Raw genomic sequence first — 20450 nt, 5'->3', positions numbered from 1 at the left:
TTCTCTTTTTTATTTTTTGAGACAAGGTCTCACTCTGTCACCCAGGCTGGAGTCTAGTGGCAGAAACATGGCTTACTGCAGCCTTGACTTCTTGGGTTCAGGTGATAATCCCACCTTAGCCTCCTGAGTAGCTGGGACTACAGGTGGATACCGCTACGCCCGGCTAGTTTTTGTATTTTGTATTTTTTGTAGAGATGGGGTTTCGCCATATTGTATAGGCTGGTCTCAAACTCCTAGGCTCAAGCAATCCTCCCTTGGCCTCCTAAAGTGCTGGGATTATAGGTGTGAGCCACTACGCCCCGCTGGCAATGCTTCCATTTTCTTTTACCCTCATCTCTACACACATTAACACCCCTACCCCACAGCAATCGGTGTTCTAGGTTTTTGTAGTAAGACATTCTCCTGGTTTCCTCCTCTCTTAGAACCCTCCTTTTTTCTTTTCCCCCTGAGACAGAGTCTTGCTCTGTCAGCCAGGCTGGAGTGCAGTGGCATGATCTCAGCTCACTGCAACCTCTGCCTCCTGGGTTCAGGCAATTCTCCTGCCTCAACCTCCTGAGTAGCTGGGATTACAGGCGCCCACCACCATGCCCGGCTAATTTTTGTATTTTTAGTAGAGACAGAGTTTCATCATGTATTTCACCATGTTGGCCAGGCTGGTCTCAAATTCCCGACTTCGTGATCTGCCCACCTCGGCCTCCTAAAGTGCTGGGATTACAGGGGTGAGCCACAGCGCCTGGCCTAGGATCTTTGTTTTTTAAGTCTGTTTCTCAATCCTCTATATGTTGAAATGCTGAAATGCTCAGTGCCTGTTTTCTGCTCTGTTTTCCTCATTCTCTTCATTTCCTCCTAAGATGATTTCATTAAGTTTGAAGACTTTCAATACCCGATATATATACTGCTAATTCCTAAATTTATAACTCTAGCCCCAACTATCCTCTGACAACCACACTCTTACATATAACTATCTATTGACAACTATCTCCACTTGGATATGTCTGATAGACATCTTCCAAATGGAGTCTATGTAAGACAGAATTCCTGATCCTCTTTTCCCCCTTAAACCTACTTCTTTTCTATCCCTCTCCATCTCAGTCAATGGCACAATATCCATTCAGTTGCTCAGCCAAAAACCTAGCTATAATCATAGATTCCGTTCTTCCCCTCATTGTCTCCCTACACCCAACCATTAGCAAGTCTTACCACAAAATATTAGGCTCTTTAAGTAGTCTCTCTCCTCTACTCCTGCCCCTCCAAGCCATTCTTGCCATGGAAGTCTGAGTGATCTTATTAAACTTATAAATCAGATTACGTCATATCTTTGTTTAAAACTATAATGAGTTCCTATCTTACTCAAAATAAAACCTAAGCTTCTTGACCATGGCCTAAAAAGATTCTCTGGGATTTAACCTCTGCCTCCCTCTTCCGTCTGCTCTGGCCTTCTCTGTCTTGAGCCCACCTACAAGTGCTGACTCATCTTTTTGTCTTTCACACAGCATTTCAGTTAAAATATGGCCATCTGAGAAAAGGTTCCTTGATCTCTCCACTTAAAGTAGGTGATCCCTTCCCCAGCTCCTTTCAACTCCTAACTGGTCCTGAAATTGTCTCATGAATAAGCTCCATGAGGACAGGGTTTCTATTGGGGTCACTTTGGGATTCCAGCATTTAAAACAGTGTCTGGTACACTGTAGATACTTAATAAATTGAATTGAATGAATGAACGTTGAGCTTGAGCCAAATATCCAAATGTCAAGCTGGAAACATTATTCAACTTTATCTAGTTTCTGATTGTTAAAATTTAGTTTTTTCATAAAAAGTCATTCTAAGATAAAAAGGTTTTATTAATACATAACCAATTTAATAATAAACAGCAATAAACAAATTTCCTGGTGGATGTTAAGCCCTTTTAAATTTAGGTACAAATTTTACTGGGAGCCAACATCTTAGTTTATTTTAAAAACCTATTACTTTGATGAATTAATAATGTCCACAGGGTTCTGCAAACTACTGTGTAAGTAACAAGTAAGCAAATTATCTCTACTGGCACAGGCAAAGCCTGATTATTTTAGGTAACTTGTTTCCCAACTAGTTTGTTTGGGACAGAATAACCAATTTTGGTATGATTTGTATATCTTGCTGCTCTTATTCTTTTTCTCTGGTGCCTACTTTTGGTCAGTTTTATTAGAGCAAAGTCATGTTATTTTTCTTGTTAGCTGCTAGCAATGTTCAGGAAAGGGAATTTAGGTATAATCCGTTTATGTCAAACTTCTGAATATGCCTGATATCTTCCTTGTGAGTTTAAATTAGATCGTGCACGTGAAATGCCTAGCACTGTGCCTGGCACATAGTATATGCTCAAAAAATGATAGACGTTGTTAGCCTTTCTATCTGTGTTTTCACTAGACTAGTGGTTTCAGCTCATATATTAGAATCATTAGCACCATATACAATATGAGTGCCTAGGCCCCACCTTCAGATACTTGGCTTTTGTTGGTCTCAGGTGGAGTTCAGGCACTGGCATGTTTTAAAAGCTACCCAAGGGTATTCTAATATGTTACCAGGATGAGATGATGCTCTAGATTCTATCAAATGATAAACACTAGTAACTCTCATGCCTCACTTGCTTGGGGGTAAATATCTACACTTTCAGATATATACACACACACACACATATATACCTATATAGATATCTATATGTATACATATAATGACATAACTACTGCCATATATCAATAGTAGTCTATGTGTGAACTGCCTCTGCAGTCATTTTGCCCTCTCCATTATCAAACCGAGGTAATTCACAACCGTTCGGAAGATGCAGTTACCAAATGTTTTGTGATTTGTAACCTGACTCTCACTGCTTCTCCAAATATCAAACTGAACACACACACCCTCATTCTCATTTATTCTCTCCTTTCTTTTGAGCTCGTAAAACTTCTATGTGACATATGGATTTAAATTGTTTCCAAAAAGTGCTAAAGGACTTAATAAAGATCCTTAAGATTGATTGAGATACCTTGGGACTGGTTAACCTGAATTGGAGACAATGGTTTTACCCTTTCATAACATTTAGTATTATGTTGTGAATGTAAGAGATAATGGATTAAAAAAAAGACTTGAAAGTGTTACTCTTTGAATAACAGATCAAAGCCTGTAGGGTTTTTTTTTGTTTTTGTTTTTGTTTTTTAATGATGAAATTCAGAATAACTTCTTTGGAAATGTTATTTCTTTAGAAAAAATAAAAAAGATGGACCAACATTTATGGTGGATCTGAATGCTGATCAACATTTATGACAGATGGATAGAAGGAAGAAAAAATATATAGGAGGTTACAGTCTAACAAACCACTGACTTTAAAAAACAATGGCCCACTTTTTTACGTGTAAGCTTGTGATAAGGCACGGGATCACTGCTAACACATTACAATTTCATATGCTTTTATGCAGACAAGCGACTGATCTTGGTACACTCAGTGGCAGTAAAAGAGAGAGTAATAAGGGCAGCACCAAGTATGTGGGGCAAGATACATTTTACACTATTTACTAGGCAAAAATGTTCTGTCATACCAATCAAAGGCCAACAGAATACATTGCACAATTTCACCGACAATAACCAATACAAATTAAGGCAATACTTTAGTGTATTCAAGACTAAAAACAGATAACAAACACTTCTTACTTTCTTTTTAATGGAATTTGAGAACAAAATTTGTTGGTCCCAAATAAAGACAATGCTCACATTTCAACTAGTTTTTAATTAAATGCTTAAAATAAGATGATTTAACTTAATATTCACGAGTTGTATTTCACATACCACTGATCAAAATAATCCTAAAATTTCTCTGTCTCAATAATAATGAAAATAATGACAACAATTTTTTTTAAATGAACATTTTAACAAGAAGGTAAGCAGGAAGGACCTTTCTCCAGCTGTCCTCACCTGTTGCAGAATTGCTCCCAGGGAGTTCTTGTCTTTTTGATTGACACCATCTTTCTGGAGTCTAGCAAGGAGCTCGGGTTTCTTGTAGGCCTTCAGGGCCAGTAAGTGAATCACCCTGTCCCTGTATGGCCTCTGAGAGACGCTGCTGCTGCTGTGTGTCTTTCGAATTGTATTTGCAGGGTTCATGGGGGTTGACCTTTTCCTCTCAGGAACTGTATCTGAAACAGCTTGAGGTGCTTTCCGAATTTGCACTCGTTTCCCTAAAGTCCAGTGGAAATGACATTGTTACACATTTGTGGGTTACAATATGAGCATCTCAGTTTCCACAATTCTGATTTAGGTACCTCTTCATTTCTAGAGGAAATAATAATAAAGGCCACTTTATTTCAATCTTTAAGAAGGCATGCAAACAGAAAGCATTTTAAATAAATGGCCTAAAATTTGAATTAGAAATCATTTTAATACAATCATTTCTTGGAAATAATAGGTATTATACATGTATTTTGGTGATTTCGCTACAGAAAGATAATAACTAGTAACACAAACTGTAACCACAGACTTGATAACTTCTATCTTAAATAAATATATGCCATTTCTGAAAAGCAAACTAGAATACAATGAACATGGTGAAATGTCAGAAATACCTGTCAGAGCTCTCTAAGAACACATTCTTGGCTGAGCATTATGTTAGTAATTTCACACGTTCAGAAGTCACAAAGAGGCGGGGAGGTCAACGTCATGAGGCATCCACTAGTGATATTCTATTTTTTTTTTTACAGGCCATGACAAGTTTTAGGATTCATAAAACAACACTACTAACCAACCAACCAACCAATCTCAGAGGGCACAAACAAATCTCTCCTCTGCAGTGCTGAGACTACACATGTGAGTTAGAGAAACGGAAAATGGTACAAAGGAGGCCTTCACACCATTCTCACATGGGCCAGTGCTATTCATGTGGTTAACCCATTTGCTGTTTAGACTGAACACTGACACTTCGCAAGTGGCTACTTCTAGAATGTGTGTGGGCTGAGGTGAACTGGGTATTGGGTGTATGTGTGAACCTATCCAGACATGCCTGGTCACTGACAATCCCAGTAATCATTCCTTGCTGAAGGGACAAAAAGTAGCACGAAACTGTGTGAGACTCTCATTTTATGATTTTACAGGTGGAATCTTTTAGCTTGTTTAGGACACACTAAGCCCCAACTCTGGTTAAAGAAGGGGAAGAATTTGTAATGACATACAATGTGGACAACTGAATTAGGAACAAGACTAACAACTAGAAATAATGGGTGGGTAAAAGCAGCTCCTATAAGCTGTGATCTGGGGTGAAAACAGCTCACTGGGGCAGGAGCTTTACTGAGTAGTAATTCTGTCCATGCTGGGCTCCCCAGGCCTGGTCCGAAGGCCTGTGTGTTTTCATTCCCTCCCACCTCCAGTAAGAGAAAAAAGATGAATGCTCTCAACCTGAAACCTCTATTGGCTGGTATGTTTCTTTACTATCTGTACAAAACCAATTGCAAATATCAAACTATTACACTACTAAGGAACTCAGCATTAAGGGGACATTACCTAATGATAAGAAAAACTTAAGTTATAATTAGAGTTTTAGAGATAGATTTAGATTGGGGTTTCTGTATTTTTCTTAAATTAGAGACAGCTGGATCAACGTCAGCTGGATACTTATGCACCAATTATGTGGGGGACACTGTGCTAAGAGGTGCATACATATTATCTCATTAGGTCTCACAATAACCTGAAAAGGCAGGTATCGTCCCCTTTCACAGATGAGAAAACTGAGGCTTTTAATGGGATATGCTCAAAGGGTAAAGTCCTCACTTAGCATTTGGGAGGTTCTGTGATTTGATTAATACCTAATTTTCCTGCCTGTAAGTCTTTGTGGGAAAGGTTTTATGAACAAATACCTAATGTTTGCTGTTGCTTTGTGTTAGGCTATAAGCTCTATGAGGGCAGGGCAGTGGCTGCTTTGTCCACTAGCATACCTTGAATCAGTATTTGATGACTAAATGAATGACAGCAAGAGAGCAAGTAAGCAGAGGAGCAGGAATCAACGCAGGCCATACTTCCCCACATTGCCAGGCTGCCAGAGTGTGAATACACACTGAAATTTCTAATGTGGCAAGACGAAACCATGTAATCCAGCATTTCCCAGTTGCAACAGGGTTAACAAATATTGTTTCCTATTAAAATTTTAAGGAATACTATTTTTTAAAAATAGAGTCAAGGTCACAAGTTTAGAAAATGCTATAAATTCCACACTCCCTCCCCCTTAACAAGTCTTGCAAAAAAGAAGTTTGTTTAACTCTTCCCCAAACCAAGCTAACTGGGAAGCCCTTCTTTCTGTCTGGGAAGGGGGATGGGCAGAGAATTTTTTTGTTTGTTAGCTAAGCTACACACACTAGGACTGGTCATTTAGGATGAATTCAAGTGGCAAGGCAAATAAAAGTAAAAAGAGAAAAAAGTAACAGTACTTTTTCAGGTGCCCTACCTCTTCTGTACCTGATTCACCTCTGACCCTTGTCTCAGGAGGTCTCCAAGGTCTACTGGGTTTATGCCCATGCTTCCCCAAAGCAGGTATGGAGAAAACAAATGAGGGAGGCTAACTTTGCCCTTAAAAGGGATGTAAGTATGATGTTTGGCAAGAAAGTAAGAGCCTGATCGAGAGAAGACAGAACTGGAGTCTTACTTGGGGCCCATTGCTAGACTGTTACCTCCCCATGAATCCCCTGCCCCCAAAACACTCACTTTGTCCTTTACCTCATTTTTCTTTTAGACAGCTAGTTAGGGGTACCTCATATTTCATTCAAATACTTGAAATAACAACTCAGCCACACTGGACCACTGAATGACACTCACAGATCACTTGTCAACTACCTCCCTATCTCTTCTGTGCCTGTTCAACAAGGAAGGAATCCTCTGGTTTAAGGAAAGACAGGCTACAGATGAAGAAAACATCAGTGACAAAGGTACTTACAGAATTGAGATGCTAAAAGGAAAAATGAAAAAGTAAAGCAAGAAAATGTCAGGTTCAAAGTGGGCAGAAGAAAGGATTTATTTTTTATATTTATCTCAGAAAAAGCCATTTTAATAAAACCTATGGGAGAACCTAATTCTCTTCCCAGACCCAAATGCTAATCAATTCCCTGGGCTCTTTATATAAACAGTAGCAGTGGCTCCGGCAGGGTTGGGTAATCTGGGACTACAACTAAATTGTTGTTTCATAACAAGGAGTCCAATTCTAGCTTCTTCATTTAATAAAGATGGCAAAAGTATTTACCCCTCAGTCTAATGGCTCTAAGGAAGGTGTTAAAACGTCCATCACAAAGACAGAAGGGACTGCAGCCACCTTCTGCAGTTGTTTTTCCATTCTGTGGAACCTGACCAGAAGCCCTGGCAACACAGACCCAAGGCTTTAAAAACATCTGCAGGCTTATGACAATGACATGACTCTGTCATGGTTAACTACATAAGCCATTGCAAGGGAAATCTCCACTACTTGGCATTTGTGACTACTTTTTCAAAAAGTTTACTACCAAAATATATATACCAAACATTCACAAAATGTTAGCACTATAAAGGACCTTAGATCTTGTCTAGTTCAAATACCCACCTTTTTTTTTTTTTTTTTTGTAATACTGAGAAAAGTAAGATGTTAAATGATTTGTCTATCATCAAAAATAAGGAGGTTTGTTCACAAAGGGTAGAAATTGAAAAAAATAATAAGGAGGGTGGGCTGGAAGTTGGAAAAATTGGAAACAGAATCCTAGAAATTAGACTGGTTATTTTGTATACCTAAACAAGTATTAGTACATATAAAAATTCATAATTTAAGACACTTCCAGAATTTAGGCAGAAGTCAGTGAGCAGACTTAAAATATTGGTGAACTAGAAGCAGTGGTGATTAGTGATTTTTTTTTTTTTAACAAAGGAGAGGAATTATAACAATACAACATAGTTTACCACTGATATAAATGTCATGACTACAAGTAAAAATATTACTGGAAGATAATGTTTTCTAGGTTAAAGCCTTTCCTGCTCCTCTCTAGGCAAATAGGTTTTGGTTTCTTCTGCCCACAAGAGGGTTGCAGAAACTCATATTCCTGGGTGATTAGGCCAGGTGACACCTAGGAACACAGTCTTCACTGCCTCGAACTGGCCTTCCTCCCTAGTCTAGCTATCAGGTGGCATCATGCTACCACCATGCCACAGTGGGGTCAGCATTATTCTAATTGGTCTTCTACCCAGGCTTACATTGTTGAAAGAAACCTTGTCCTGCAGGTACCTCTAAGCTGGCATAGGTGAACTTTTGGTGTCATTTTATGTGATATAGTCTATTATTAATTAAAGGGGTATATCTTACTGTCTTAAGAAAAGCACAGAACTTGTTAATGAGATCATACTCATATAATTTGCTATTTGCTGATACCAACAATTTGGTAGATAAAATACAGAAAGAATCATAACATTCTTCATAGGGTGATTATGAGATTCCAATGAGCAACTACATGTGAGTGCTAACCAGTGCCTTGTACATAGCAAGCACTCAATAAGTGCTGGGTTTTATTAGTATTGAAGGGTGATTGATATTTTAAAGAAATGAATGAATCAGACAGTTTTGAGACACTGAAAGAGGCAGGAAGATACAGACTGAGCTGCCTGGAAGGAAAACAATATATGGGAAAGGGCTAGCAATGGATAAGGTTAAAAGAAAAAGATCAAAACATGATCTAACAAAATACAGTAAAAAAAATCAAAACAGACAACAAAAAAGCCAATCCGGATACTTGAATCCATTGCTCCCCTTTATTCAGAAATGATCACTTTTTTTTTTTTTTTTTTTTGAGACGGAGTCTCGCTCTGTCACCAGGTTGGAGTGCAGGGGCACGATCTTGGCTCATAGTAACCTCCGCCTCCTGGATTCAAGCGATACTCCTGCCTTAGCCTCCCACTTAGCTGAGATTACAGGTGTGCACCATCATGCCCAGTTAATTTATTTTTGTATTTTTAGTAGAGACAGGGTTTCACCATGTTGGCCAGGATGGTCTCGATCGCTTGACCTCGTGATCCGCCCGCTTCGGCCTCCCAAAGTGCTGAGATTACAGGTGTGAGGCATCGCGCCCAGCCTTGCTCAGACTTTTAAGAGTAGTGTGGCCAGTTTGAACTCTGAGGTGAAGAATTGGAAGCAGTCCAGAGGAGAGCAATACAATAATTAAAGGGTTGGGATACAGGCCATACTAAGAAAAGATAAAAGGAGCTGGGGTTATTTTACCTAGAGAATAAAAGGCTGAGGAGGTTAATGACAAGATTTATAACCACATAAGAACACTGCTGTGATGGTGAGTGGCTAGGACACTGAGGACAAAGCAAAGAGGAAAAGGCCTACAGAGTGTCCGGATTGGCAGAGATTGCCACAGGCCTCTGCAGGGAGGAGGAGGGTGTATAGAGGGAGGCCAGCTCTTCTTAGGAGAGGGGAGTTGTAATTTGCTTCACATGTAAACTCTGATAACCTCAAATTTCCTGTGGTCACCTCCAAAATGTATGTAAATTATTTGTAGTACCTATAAGAAACCTTCTAAGTTCTAAAATTCCCAGTAACATTAGGAAGTATATGGACTGTGGGATTTTGGGTGTTGAAGTCTGTTGAGTAAAGCTATAAACAAACTGTACCTGACTCTTTGAAAACAAACAAAAACACATGAACACAGACGACACCCAAGGACCACTCAATGGAAAAGTGCAGTCATCATCGCTGATTTTCAAGCTTTGGAATAAATCAAGGGGAGGGTTTTTTGTTTTTTCAGCTAGTTATATTGGGAAGGAAAAAATTGTTTTGATGGTTTCAGTCTTCTATTGCTTTGTCAAACACAACAATTTGCCTCACTGTTTATAAAATGGTGGTACTGGGTGGTTTCCATCTTGGAAAACAATATTTTCCAAGCAACAGGGGTAGATCATTCATAGTTTGTGCTTAAATGTAAGTGTGGTAGATCTTGTGTGTTTTAAAAAACAATTTGAGATTTAGTCTACTAGCCCAGAAAATTAATTAAGTTACTTTTGAGGATGAAGGAGAAAGAAGGGAGGCTGGAAGTTGCTACCTCACTCAAGCAGGAAAGAGAAGGTGAAAAGTCTCATTGCTAGTAACTTATTGAGCAGGGAACTAGGCCCCATGGGTACAGATATCTGGGGAGGGGATGAATTGTTGTTAAACCAAACTAAATGTATCTAAGCTAAGCACCAAGCTCTAGGAGCACTGGCTTTGTTCCAAAGAAGTACTTATTAAAGACACTACAGGAGCTTCTCAAAGCTGAATGTACTGTAGCTGGATCAGTAATGGGAAAACACAGAAGTAGAATGAAGCCAAACCTTGGAAAGATGCTAGTTAAGGGACTTGGTTGTTCAAGAGACTTTTTGTGAGTGTTTCAGTTTCCAAATTAATATCCTTTCATCATTTACTGTAGAGTGACTTGTGTTATTAAATTGACCAAGGACTCAAAGAGCTCCTCCTCACTCTTGATAATTCTATTACTGTTAATAGTCACCATGAATTGACTCCTTAAAGTTTGTTCAGGTCACTGCTCATAAAGGAGAGATTCATCTTGCAAGTCTGGTCTCACTTCCCTTCAATCTGATAGACACTTGAGTGAGCTAATGATAAAAATCATGGGGGTTGGATAGGGTCTTATTTAACGGATAGATGAGGATGAGGGTCACAACTGAGGAACCAAAGAGATATCACTCTAATGCTCTGTTGTAATGCTTTGTTATAAGCACATTTTATATTTTTGTAATGAAAAATCCTTATTGTACAAAGATGCTCTGAAAATGTAAGCAAAATCTACAACAATGAGATTATCAATCCATAAATTCTACTAATAGATTTTACTATAAAAATAGCCCTACAAAAAGGCAAAACAAGAACCATAGTATCCATCACTGAAATTACATCATCTAGTGACAAAGAAAACACAACGGTACCATGATTGCAACTTCACGCAGTAATGTGACCAGATCCCAGTACTATAAAATAATAGTAAGTAGCCAACAGAAGATTCAGGATTTAGGAAAGTCACAGAACTTTAAAATATGCTCTTCAATTTACTGGCAGTCTGAAGAGTACAAATAACTTTGTTTTCCTCACCATGTTATCCAAAATGTTCTGAAAACTAGTTTCTATGTTTTCATTAAGTTAATATTACTGGTATTTACCTATGGTGATCTTGAATTATTCCAATCAATCAGCAAGAGGAAGAAAGATATCTATACAAACCTACATATGGTCCACCGGGTTTGATAACTTTTGTGCTTCGGTTGCGGGATTCCTCCTCTGCCTGGGTCATTCTTTCTCGTGTCATCTGATATGAGTCGTTCGTTGCACACACTGTAATTTTATCTTGTATAAATCCCAGGCAATTGAGCTGGGAAGCTCCAGAGCTGTCAAGTAAGTCAGTGGCTTTGTTAGACATGACCTTCATTTTGTACAATAAAGACAAACAAGAATTATATAATCCTAAAATCAGCAGCCCAAATAAGTTTGCAATCCTAAAATAACTAATATTAATTTTTAAATGCAAATGTTATTTAAAATACCTAAGATACTCCTCTTCACATCACTTTTTTTCATATTCTTTATATAATGGATGAAGTGAGCTCTCAGAGACCAAATCCATAAAATTTTGAAAAAGAAAAAAAATCAGTATTTGGAGCGAGACCAGAGTTCTGATGGGCATTGTAGTTCTTTTATTTAACTGTTAACTATTTTAAAGAATTATCTAACACTGATATGAGGAAAGTTAAAAAGTTTACTTTTAGTAAAGCCACAATATACATGCTTTGGACTGATTAGTTGAAATGGAATCACCACACAGTCTTTATTTTAAATAAGGTATTTTAAGGCTAAAATACTGACAAACATTAAAGCTTACTTTAATATTATTAGTCCAAAAAGTTCCTAAAAATTTGCAGAATTTGCACTTACTTTGTTAAATCTCTATATAAGATGACCTACTTATACAGCAAATGTTGAAGAAAACACAGAGCAAATTATTTTTATAGTAATTTTTTTTTTCAGTCGGGGCACGGTGGCTCACGCCTGTAATCCCAACACTTTGGGAGGCCAAGGCAGGTGGACTGCTTGAGTTCAGGAGTTTGAGACCAGCCTGGGCAACATGGAGAAACCCTATCTCTACAAAAACTAGCTGGGCATGGTGGTGTGTCCCTGAAGTTCCAGCTATTCAGGAGACTGAAGTGGGAGAGTCTCTTGACCCCAGGAGGTGAAGGTTGCAGTGAGCTGAGATGGCGCCACTGTACTCCAGCATGGGCAACAGAATAAGACCCCATCTCAAAAAAAAAAAAGGAAAAAAAGAAAAAACTTTTATTGAAATAATCATGAATATTAACATGGACCTAGAAGATGGCTCTGTTTCAAAGTAATATGCTAATATTAGGGGGATCATAGTCACAGTCATAACTGGTATTTTATAAAGAAATTGCTATGGCCTGAAAATAAACTGGAATATAAAACTAATGAAAGTGACACTACAGCTCTGATCATCTATTTCCAAACTTAATTATAAGTAACTTTGTTATAATACAAAGAAATAAGGGTTGATAATTTTTTCTTTCTTTCTTTTTTTTTTTTTTGAGACAGTCTCGCTCTGTTGCCAGGCTGGAGTGCAGTGGTGCAATCTCAGCTCACTGCAACCTCTGCCTCCTGGGTTTAAGTGATTCTCCTGCCTCAGCCTCCCAAGTAGCTGGGACTATAGGCGCATGCCACCACGCCCAGCAAATTTTTGTATTTTTAGTAGAGACAGGATTTCACTACGTTGGCCAGGATGGTCTTGATCTCTTGACCTCGTGAACACTCGCCTTGGTCTCCCAAAGTGCTGGTATTACAGGCGTGAGCCACTGCACCTGGCTGATAAAATCTTTATAAATTGCTAATAACTGTCTTTACAAATGGTATTTAAAAAAAAAAAACAGTTAATTCATCTCATAAATATTCATTGGGCAGGGACTGCATGCCTAGCAATGTGTGAGGCACAGAGGTTGTGACAGGAACTAACAGTTGTGGTCCCTCCTTCAAGGGTGATAAGGATGGGCAAACTGGAAATCACAACACAGTGTGACAAATTCCAGGGAGCAGAGGACTCCCAGAAAGGTAATCTCACCTGGACTTCCCAGAGAAAGTGATGCCTGAAGTGATCTAGAAAGATGACTGGGCAAGGGGGAAGAAGAATGAAAATGTTCCGGGAGGACAGCTAATCTGTGCAGGCCCAGGAAGAGTAGAAAGAAGGTTTTCAAATTGTCCAAAGAACACTGGGAAGGACAATTAGAGCTGAGGCTGAAGAGGGAATGAGAAATATATCACAAAGGGCTCTGAGGGTCATGTGTTACAGGTTTTGGACCTTATCCAAAGGATAACGAGAGGCTGAAATCAGGGGAGAGAACATAACTCATCTGTATTGCAGAAAGCTCAATCTGGATGGAGGATAGATTGAGAGAAAGGGGGACACCAGAAGGAAAGCAGAGAGGCTAGTTGGGATGCTACTGAAGGATTACAGGCAAGAAGTGATGGTGTGAACCAGAGTAGGGCAGTGAGAATGTATAGTAGTACACAGCTTCTAGAGTTAGTGAGGAGATGGAACTGACAAAACTTGGTCAGTAGTTAGCCACGGTCAGAGACAAGTGGGGGAAAAAAGTTAAAGATCATGCCCAGGTTACTAAGTATATGGAAGCTGCTATGTACTGAAACACTGAACACAAGATGATGAACAGGTTGGGAGATAGGCCTGGGACAAAGAAATTAAGTTCAGTGTTAGAGATGGAGACTTTGAAGGAATGAGGAGAGAAGGGGTCTCAGGAGTGAAGCAACTGTGAAGAACACTAGTTTTAAGCAAAAGGAAGAAAAGAAGACCACATGAGACTGAAAAGTCACAGCTATAGAGTTAGGAAGGAAACTAGAAGAGTACTATGTAACGTAAGCCACTGGAACAGAGGCTTCAAGCAGGAGAGAGTGGTCAACAGCGTGCAACACTGGCATCAAGTCCAGAATAATAAGGAACCAATAATGCATCCACTGGATTTTGGGGGCAGGGAGGTCACAGCTGTCTTGGGGAAGCAGTTTCAGTGGAATGGTGGGCACTGAAGCCAGACTTTGGGTTGAGAAGTGAATGTAAGAGAGGTTGTTTTTGTTTTTTATTTTCTTTTTTAATAAGATAGATTTGAGCATGTTTGCATGCCAAAGGGGGGGAAAAAACCACTGAGAGAGGAACGCTAAGAGAGGAGAAGGTCATCCTCAGAGGAAGTGGGAGAGAGCAGGGAGAGTGGGAGAAAATGACTGCAATAGAATGAAGGTCTGGTGGCAGAAAGTTGGTATTTCAACATCTCTTCCTATTATTTACTAAGTAATTTACAAGTGAGAATAAGCTGAAGATACCGCCACTCATGCAAAGTCAGAAAACAGATCTTTATGCAAAACAAATGGAGCTAAACCCTGTAGGCAAGAAGGTACTCTCTAGAATTATTCACTCATCCCTTCTCAACCAAGTTACCCTGAAAGTTTAAATGTTTTAGACAAATGTATATAAATGTTCCCTTAGTCTTTCTCTAGCCTAGCTCACCGTTTCCTTCGCTTAAGTGTGCATTATTATACACTATAGGTCCCAGACTACATATTTTTCACTAAGCCTGAAAATGGGTAGATTTAAGGAATTTTTGAAAGGCAATTTTGACTGTGAGATTGATTTCATTTTACATAGGAGAAAAGTGAGAATCAAGGAAGTTTAAAAATATAGATAAGAAGACTAATTTGTATCTGTTGAACATTTATTTACTGAGCCTCTGTTTTTACCCTTTTATCTCCAGGTTGAGTCAATAAGCATGTATTCTGAGCTCAGTCAGCAGTGTGAAACTAGAAAAAGGGCGTAAGAAAGCCTCTGACCTTGAAGAGCATGCGCTGTGGTCAGAGAGAAAAGATCCATAAGGAAAATGGAAATCAAATTGAATGGAAAAGGTGGAGCCAGATTATGGACAGGTCAGCTTGCCAGTCTGCGAAGTGAAAACGTGAGAACAAAAGCCAGTGCTTTTGTTTTCCTAGTGGCAGACTTCAATTTATACCCTTACCATTCATTTTATAAAGCACCTTGGATTATACAGAGGGGATACATTTGCCCCAATATTCTCACAATAAGTGTTTCTATTCTCTTACTGCATCATATATAGTTTTGTAAGTAACCTTAAATTCTTTTCCAAACAAGGAAGGTAGAAATAACCACACAGGGTATTTATAATATAACAGTAAAGCCATATTACTTACGATGATATGAATGGTTTTGAAGAGAGGATTAAGCTCCTTAATAAAACTCCTAAGTGGACACTGTTCAATTTGTTATCAAAATGTGCTCACTATAATAAAACAATCTAGAGACAAGCACCACAATTAAAAATTAGTGTGCCATGTAGTGTATAAACAATACTGGGGTGGGAGTTAGAAGAACTCAGTTCTCATTTAGCCTAGCCACTAACTAACCAGCTATGTAACTCTGGATTAGTTACCTGTGAAATGAAGGGATTGACTCACACAATCACTAAGGACCCTTATACTTGGTGATTCTATAATCTATCATAGTGCTGATCAATAGAACATTTTGCAAGAGTGAAAATGTTATATAACTGTGCTGTCCACTATGATAGCCACATGTAGCTACTGAGACCATAAAATGTGGTTAGTGTGAATGTGTAATGACATTTTAAATTTTATTTAATTTTTTATCAGGTGAAATGTAAATAGCCAATGTGGCCAGTGGCCACCACAGTGGACAGCACAGAAAAGTCTATATAATCTACAATATAGCAATTTATGCCAAAACATTTAAGTTTGAAGGTGAGTAATTTTCAGAAAGCAAATTGAATATATACTTGGGGAAAATGACAGATTAATAAAAAGTTACTTAGTCACCTTAAATGGGAGGATAAATGTAAAACTCTGTCAATGTCTTATTTTGTATCTCTGCCTCCTGTACCTGCTGGAAACATAACTTTCCTTCTTTTCCTCCACATTGAGCAAGTACTTACACAGTTTCAAGTACTGCACAGATAAGTCACAGAGATATGCTGGTCTAGGATACTTGGGGCTAATGTCAAAGCCTTACATGATGAGGAAATAAGAGAGACCCTAACCTCCCTTGTCTTATATCCAGGGGCAGAACAAACTCCTTCTGCTCAAGGGCCTTTTTAATCAGAAGCAACCAAAGCAATGAAGAGTGAAACAAGTGGCTCATTGTTTACAGAGGATCTAAGTAGATAAGCGTTCCATGGCACCCCAGGGTGTGTACATTCTTGTCTTCCTTCCTCCTTATTTTTTTTTTTTTTTAAGAAGAAGAGACTGCTTTACTGGGTTAATTTCTAGTTTCCATGCAGCTGTAGAATAAAGATGTTTAAAAATCTACCTTCTACCTTAGAACACGGCTTGAACAGGGAAGAGGGAAAGAGAAGCATGCAAGATGGATATTTTTAACTTCTTTACTCTGGAGTGTGAGCCTCAAATATGCTTTAAGATTCTTGCTTAAATTCAATGAATTAAATGTTTCTAAAAAAACCCTCAAATTGCCTTTAATTTTTAAAAACTGCATTTTTCATAGGTAAAAAATATCTTCTGTACATTAAAAGCCCCATTAGACCAAAAATCTTTGAACTGTTGTGATTATATCCCCATTACAAATGAAATTTCTATTATACAGTAGGTGCTTAATATTTTTCAGATAAATAAATGAGCTCTGTAATTCAATTTAATACACATTTATGGATGACTATTATGTACTTTATTGTTTAATTTTCTAAAACCATCTTAAGTAAAAAATTTTTCCCCTTCAGTGTACTTTGAAAAGTACCTACCTGGAGAATGTCTGCTGGATGCAGTCAAAGCTGCCCTGAGGGTTGTCTTTGCCCACATTTGACAAATAGAAGTTAAAGTTATGAACTTCATTGAGGGGATCATTTTTGGGAATTTTGACAAGCTAAAATGGGGGGAAAAGAGAGAAATGCCTTAAATTATAAATTTGCCATAGAAAAGTCTTAAGACTGACTTACTGGTTTTTCTAGTGAAAATCATTTTAGACCGAAGCCCTTTTGATATATACATCCTCACAGCATTTAAATGACCAAACAATTCAAGGAGTCTGGCAAACGTGCCTATAACTCACCAGATTCTAATTTCCATTTTCTACCTTTAAGTGTCAGTAATCACTTCTGCTCAATAGTTTCTATTAGTTTATAAGAGGAACCCTTTTCATTTCAAAGTAGCAAATGGTTACAGTTCCTGTGAAAGAGTTATTAGTGAATTTGTAAAAAGCTCTTCCTCTTTTGAGCTATACAAGTTTTGTCTGGCTTACATGACCCCCTTCTAAATAGCTTATATATATTGAAGCAGTCTCTGAGATAGAGTCCATATCCAAATCTTTGGCTCCTTTAAGAAAAAAACACATTTCATTTTAATTCCTGCTTCTTGGAATAGTATTTTTGAACAAGAGTAACAGCATAAGGTTAATGCCATAATTACATTCACAGGTAAAAACTGCTGCCCTAAGATTCCATTATACATCCTCATGTTTACAGAAACAGGGTCTGCAGCCTACAGAGATGATTCTGTAGGTCACTCCTAGGCTGAGCCCCAGGCAACACTGTGGAAGAGGCAGATGTATTTTCTTTTTTGTTTTTTAATTTTTAATTTTTATTTATTTATTTTTGAGATAGAGTCTCGCTCTGTTGCTCAGACTGGACTGCAGTGGCGTGATCTTGGCTCACTGCAACCTCCGCCTCCTGGGTTCAAGCAATTCACTGCAACCTCCGCCTCCTGGGTTCAAGCAATTCTCTGCCTCAGCCTCCTGAGTAGCTGGTATTATAGATGCCTGCCACCGTGCCCGGCTAATTTTTTTCTATTTTTAGTAGAGACGGGGTTTCACCACAGGCAGATGTATTTTCTACACTCTTGTTCAAGGGCTGGCTTCCCTACTAGATGGGAAGTCCCAGGAGCAAAGGGACAGAGTTGTTAAAGACCACTGAGGTCCTACATCGGCCACATTGCCTGATACACAGTAGGGGCTCAAAAAAGGTGTGTACAATTGGAATCTTCTGTCCTTCAACTGCTCCACTCTTCCTAGTGTCTGAAACCTTTCCTCCTTTGGGTCTGCATGCTGTTAGGTGATATTAAAAAAAAAAAAAAGGATTAGTTAGCAAGAATGTGAAATATGACTTCAGCTCCCAAACATACAGTCTTAGTAATTTAGTGACAAGTAGGGAAGGGAAAAGTGTTTTATAATCCTCATTCTCCAAAAAATCTGTCCTTTCCATTATAAGCTGAAGACTCAGCGCTAACTTGCTGCTTAGTGTGTATGCACACACACTCATGAATGTGCACAGGCATATATGATTCCTGCCCTTGCTCTGCCCTGCAAGACAACCTGCAACCTCTGACTTGCTTAATCTAAAAGTCTCCCAAACCTTGACCTACAGGAAAAAACTGCAGCCACCAACTCCTGCCTTCCCTTCCTCCCAACCCTGGAAAAAAGGTAAAAAGAAAGAAAGGTAAGAAGGGAGACAATTTGTAGTATCTGGTACATAGTAGACATATAATAAATATTTGTTGAAGGAATAAATGAACAAGAAGAAATAAGTCAAAGAAAAATGTTTTTTTCAAAGGAGATTCAGACAACTTGTGTAGAGCTTTAAAAGGTCAAATTTCACCAAAGATACTATAGATAGGTAATACTCCATAGAGCCTCCATCATCCATGAATTTAAACTATCTTTGACTCCCTATTTTAAATTAGAGCCAACTCCTAGCACAAGTTTCTGTGTTTTTACCTATTTTATAAATATCTTTTGAGGGCCCTAACGTTACTCTTTAATTCCCAAAAGCTTCCCCAGTTCTAAAGTGCTGTAACTTTGTGAACAAGTCTTAATTTACTCTGTAGGTAGGTACTCATCAGGCTGTTTTATTGGGTGTGCACACTCAGCAACTAGTTGGCATACATATATTGGCAACTTCTTAATCCTACAGCAGTAGAGGCAAGCAGGAGCCAAAGGAATGCTTGCGTCAGGCACAAGAGAACATAAGTCTACCTGTATACTGGTAGAACAGTATTCACTAATGCCTGCTTTTGTTTTTTTGGGAAGAGCAGGGTTCTGCTGACAGAGAAGGGATATGTCTAGATAGGTAAGAAAGGTGTGGACACCTGAATGAAATCCCCTCCCTATGCATGACTCATTTAACTTCCATTTTTTCCTCTAACCCTTCATCTAGATCTGTATAACCTGGTTGGAGAAAATTTTAAAGTGGTTTTTAACCATATGGTTTTAAAAACCATAAAGAGGTTTCATCTCCATATGATATTTCATCTTCCTATGAGGCTCCAGCTTCGGTTTAGACCTAAAGTTTTCCCTACTGCATAGCTCAGGTTTGGGAATATAGTAGTACTTCCATATCTATCAGAGAACGGAAGACCATCCCATCTAGGAGACTCCAAATTGCATTTTTTTTTTTTTTTTGAGACGTAATCTCTCTCTGTCACCCAGGCTGGAGTGCAGCAGCGCCATCTAGGCTCACTGCAAGCTCCGCCTCCCGGGTTCACACCATGCTCCTGCCTCAGCCTCCCAAGCAGCTGGGACTACAGGTGCCGGCACCACGTCCGGCTAATTTTTTGTATTTTTAGTAGAGACAGGGTTTCACTGTGTTAGCCAGGATGGTCTCGATCTCCTGACCTCCTGATCCGCCCGCCTCGGCCTCCCAAAGTGCTGGGATTACTAGGCGTGAGCCACTGCGACCGGACTAAACTGCATTTTTAAAAGGTTGAATTGTACAGTTTTTTTCGCCCTATTTTTCAAGAGTGATTGGAGTCTGTACTCAAATTCTGCAAATGGGCAGTGTTCTTTTAGTGAAAACTTTTAACTTAATGGCCGGAGTCTTTTAGTTCAAACGTCCACTAAACAGAGTGTTACAGAAAGCTCTTAACAAACCTTTAGGTTACTTAAATGTAGCTTTTTCCTGTCTCATCCTCCAAACCACCCGATCTTAACTTCTTAAGTAACATTTATGCTTTTTAAGGTAAAATAATTATCTTTCTATGCATTTTTTTTCTCTTAAACCATTATAGTCTGGCCTGATGGTGGACACAGAAGACTTTCATATTCTTGTTTTTTAAAAGCCTCTTCAGTAGGAAAAAAGCTACAGATTTAAAAAATATGATCATGACCAGAATAGAATCAGCTTAAAAAGAAACAAAGTTTTTAAAAAATCATAATCCATGCTATGTACTCACCAAAGTGTTTTGAAATTTGTGTTACACATAGATATTAGAACAGTGGTTCTTAACAAGGGGCAATTTTGTCCCCCAGAGGACATCTGGTCTGGGAGGGTGCTACAGGCATGTAGTAGGAGGCCAGAGATAATGCCAAACACCCTACACTGCACAGGACATTCCCTCCAATTACGCAGTA

General features: G+C 38.7%; 1 protein-coding gene across 2 annotated transcripts in view; it reads right to left on the bottom strand.

Moving 5' to 3' along the window:
• ELL2 (elongation factor for RNA polymerase II 2) overlaps positions 1–20450 on the bottom strand; it is a 77746-nt gene that overhangs the window by 17989 nt on the left and 39307 nt on the right. For both annotated transcript variants that reach the window (XM_033179068.1, XM_033179069.1), the window contains 3 exons: positions 16852–16973; positions 11228–11391; positions 3937–4196 (listed from right to left, as the gene is read on the bottom strand). In XM_033179068.1, coding sequence (XP_033034959.1) covers positions 3937–4196; positions 11228–11391; positions 16852–16973 — 546 coding nt within the window. The remainder of the gene's footprint in view (positions 1–3936; positions 4197–11227; positions 11392–16851; positions 16974–20450) is intronic.

The sequence above is a fragment of the Trachypithecus francoisi genome, unplaced genomic scaffold, assembly GCF_009764315.1.
Source record: "Trachypithecus francoisi isolate TF-2019V2 unplaced genomic scaffold, Tfra_2.0 Lachesis_group2, whole genome shotgun sequence".
NCBI classification, from domain to species: Eukaryota; Metazoa; Chordata; class Mammalia; order Primates; family Cercopithecidae; genus Trachypithecus; species Trachypithecus francoisi.
Note: the sequence above shows the minus strand (reverse complement) of the source record. Positions and strands in the feature narration are given on the sequence as shown.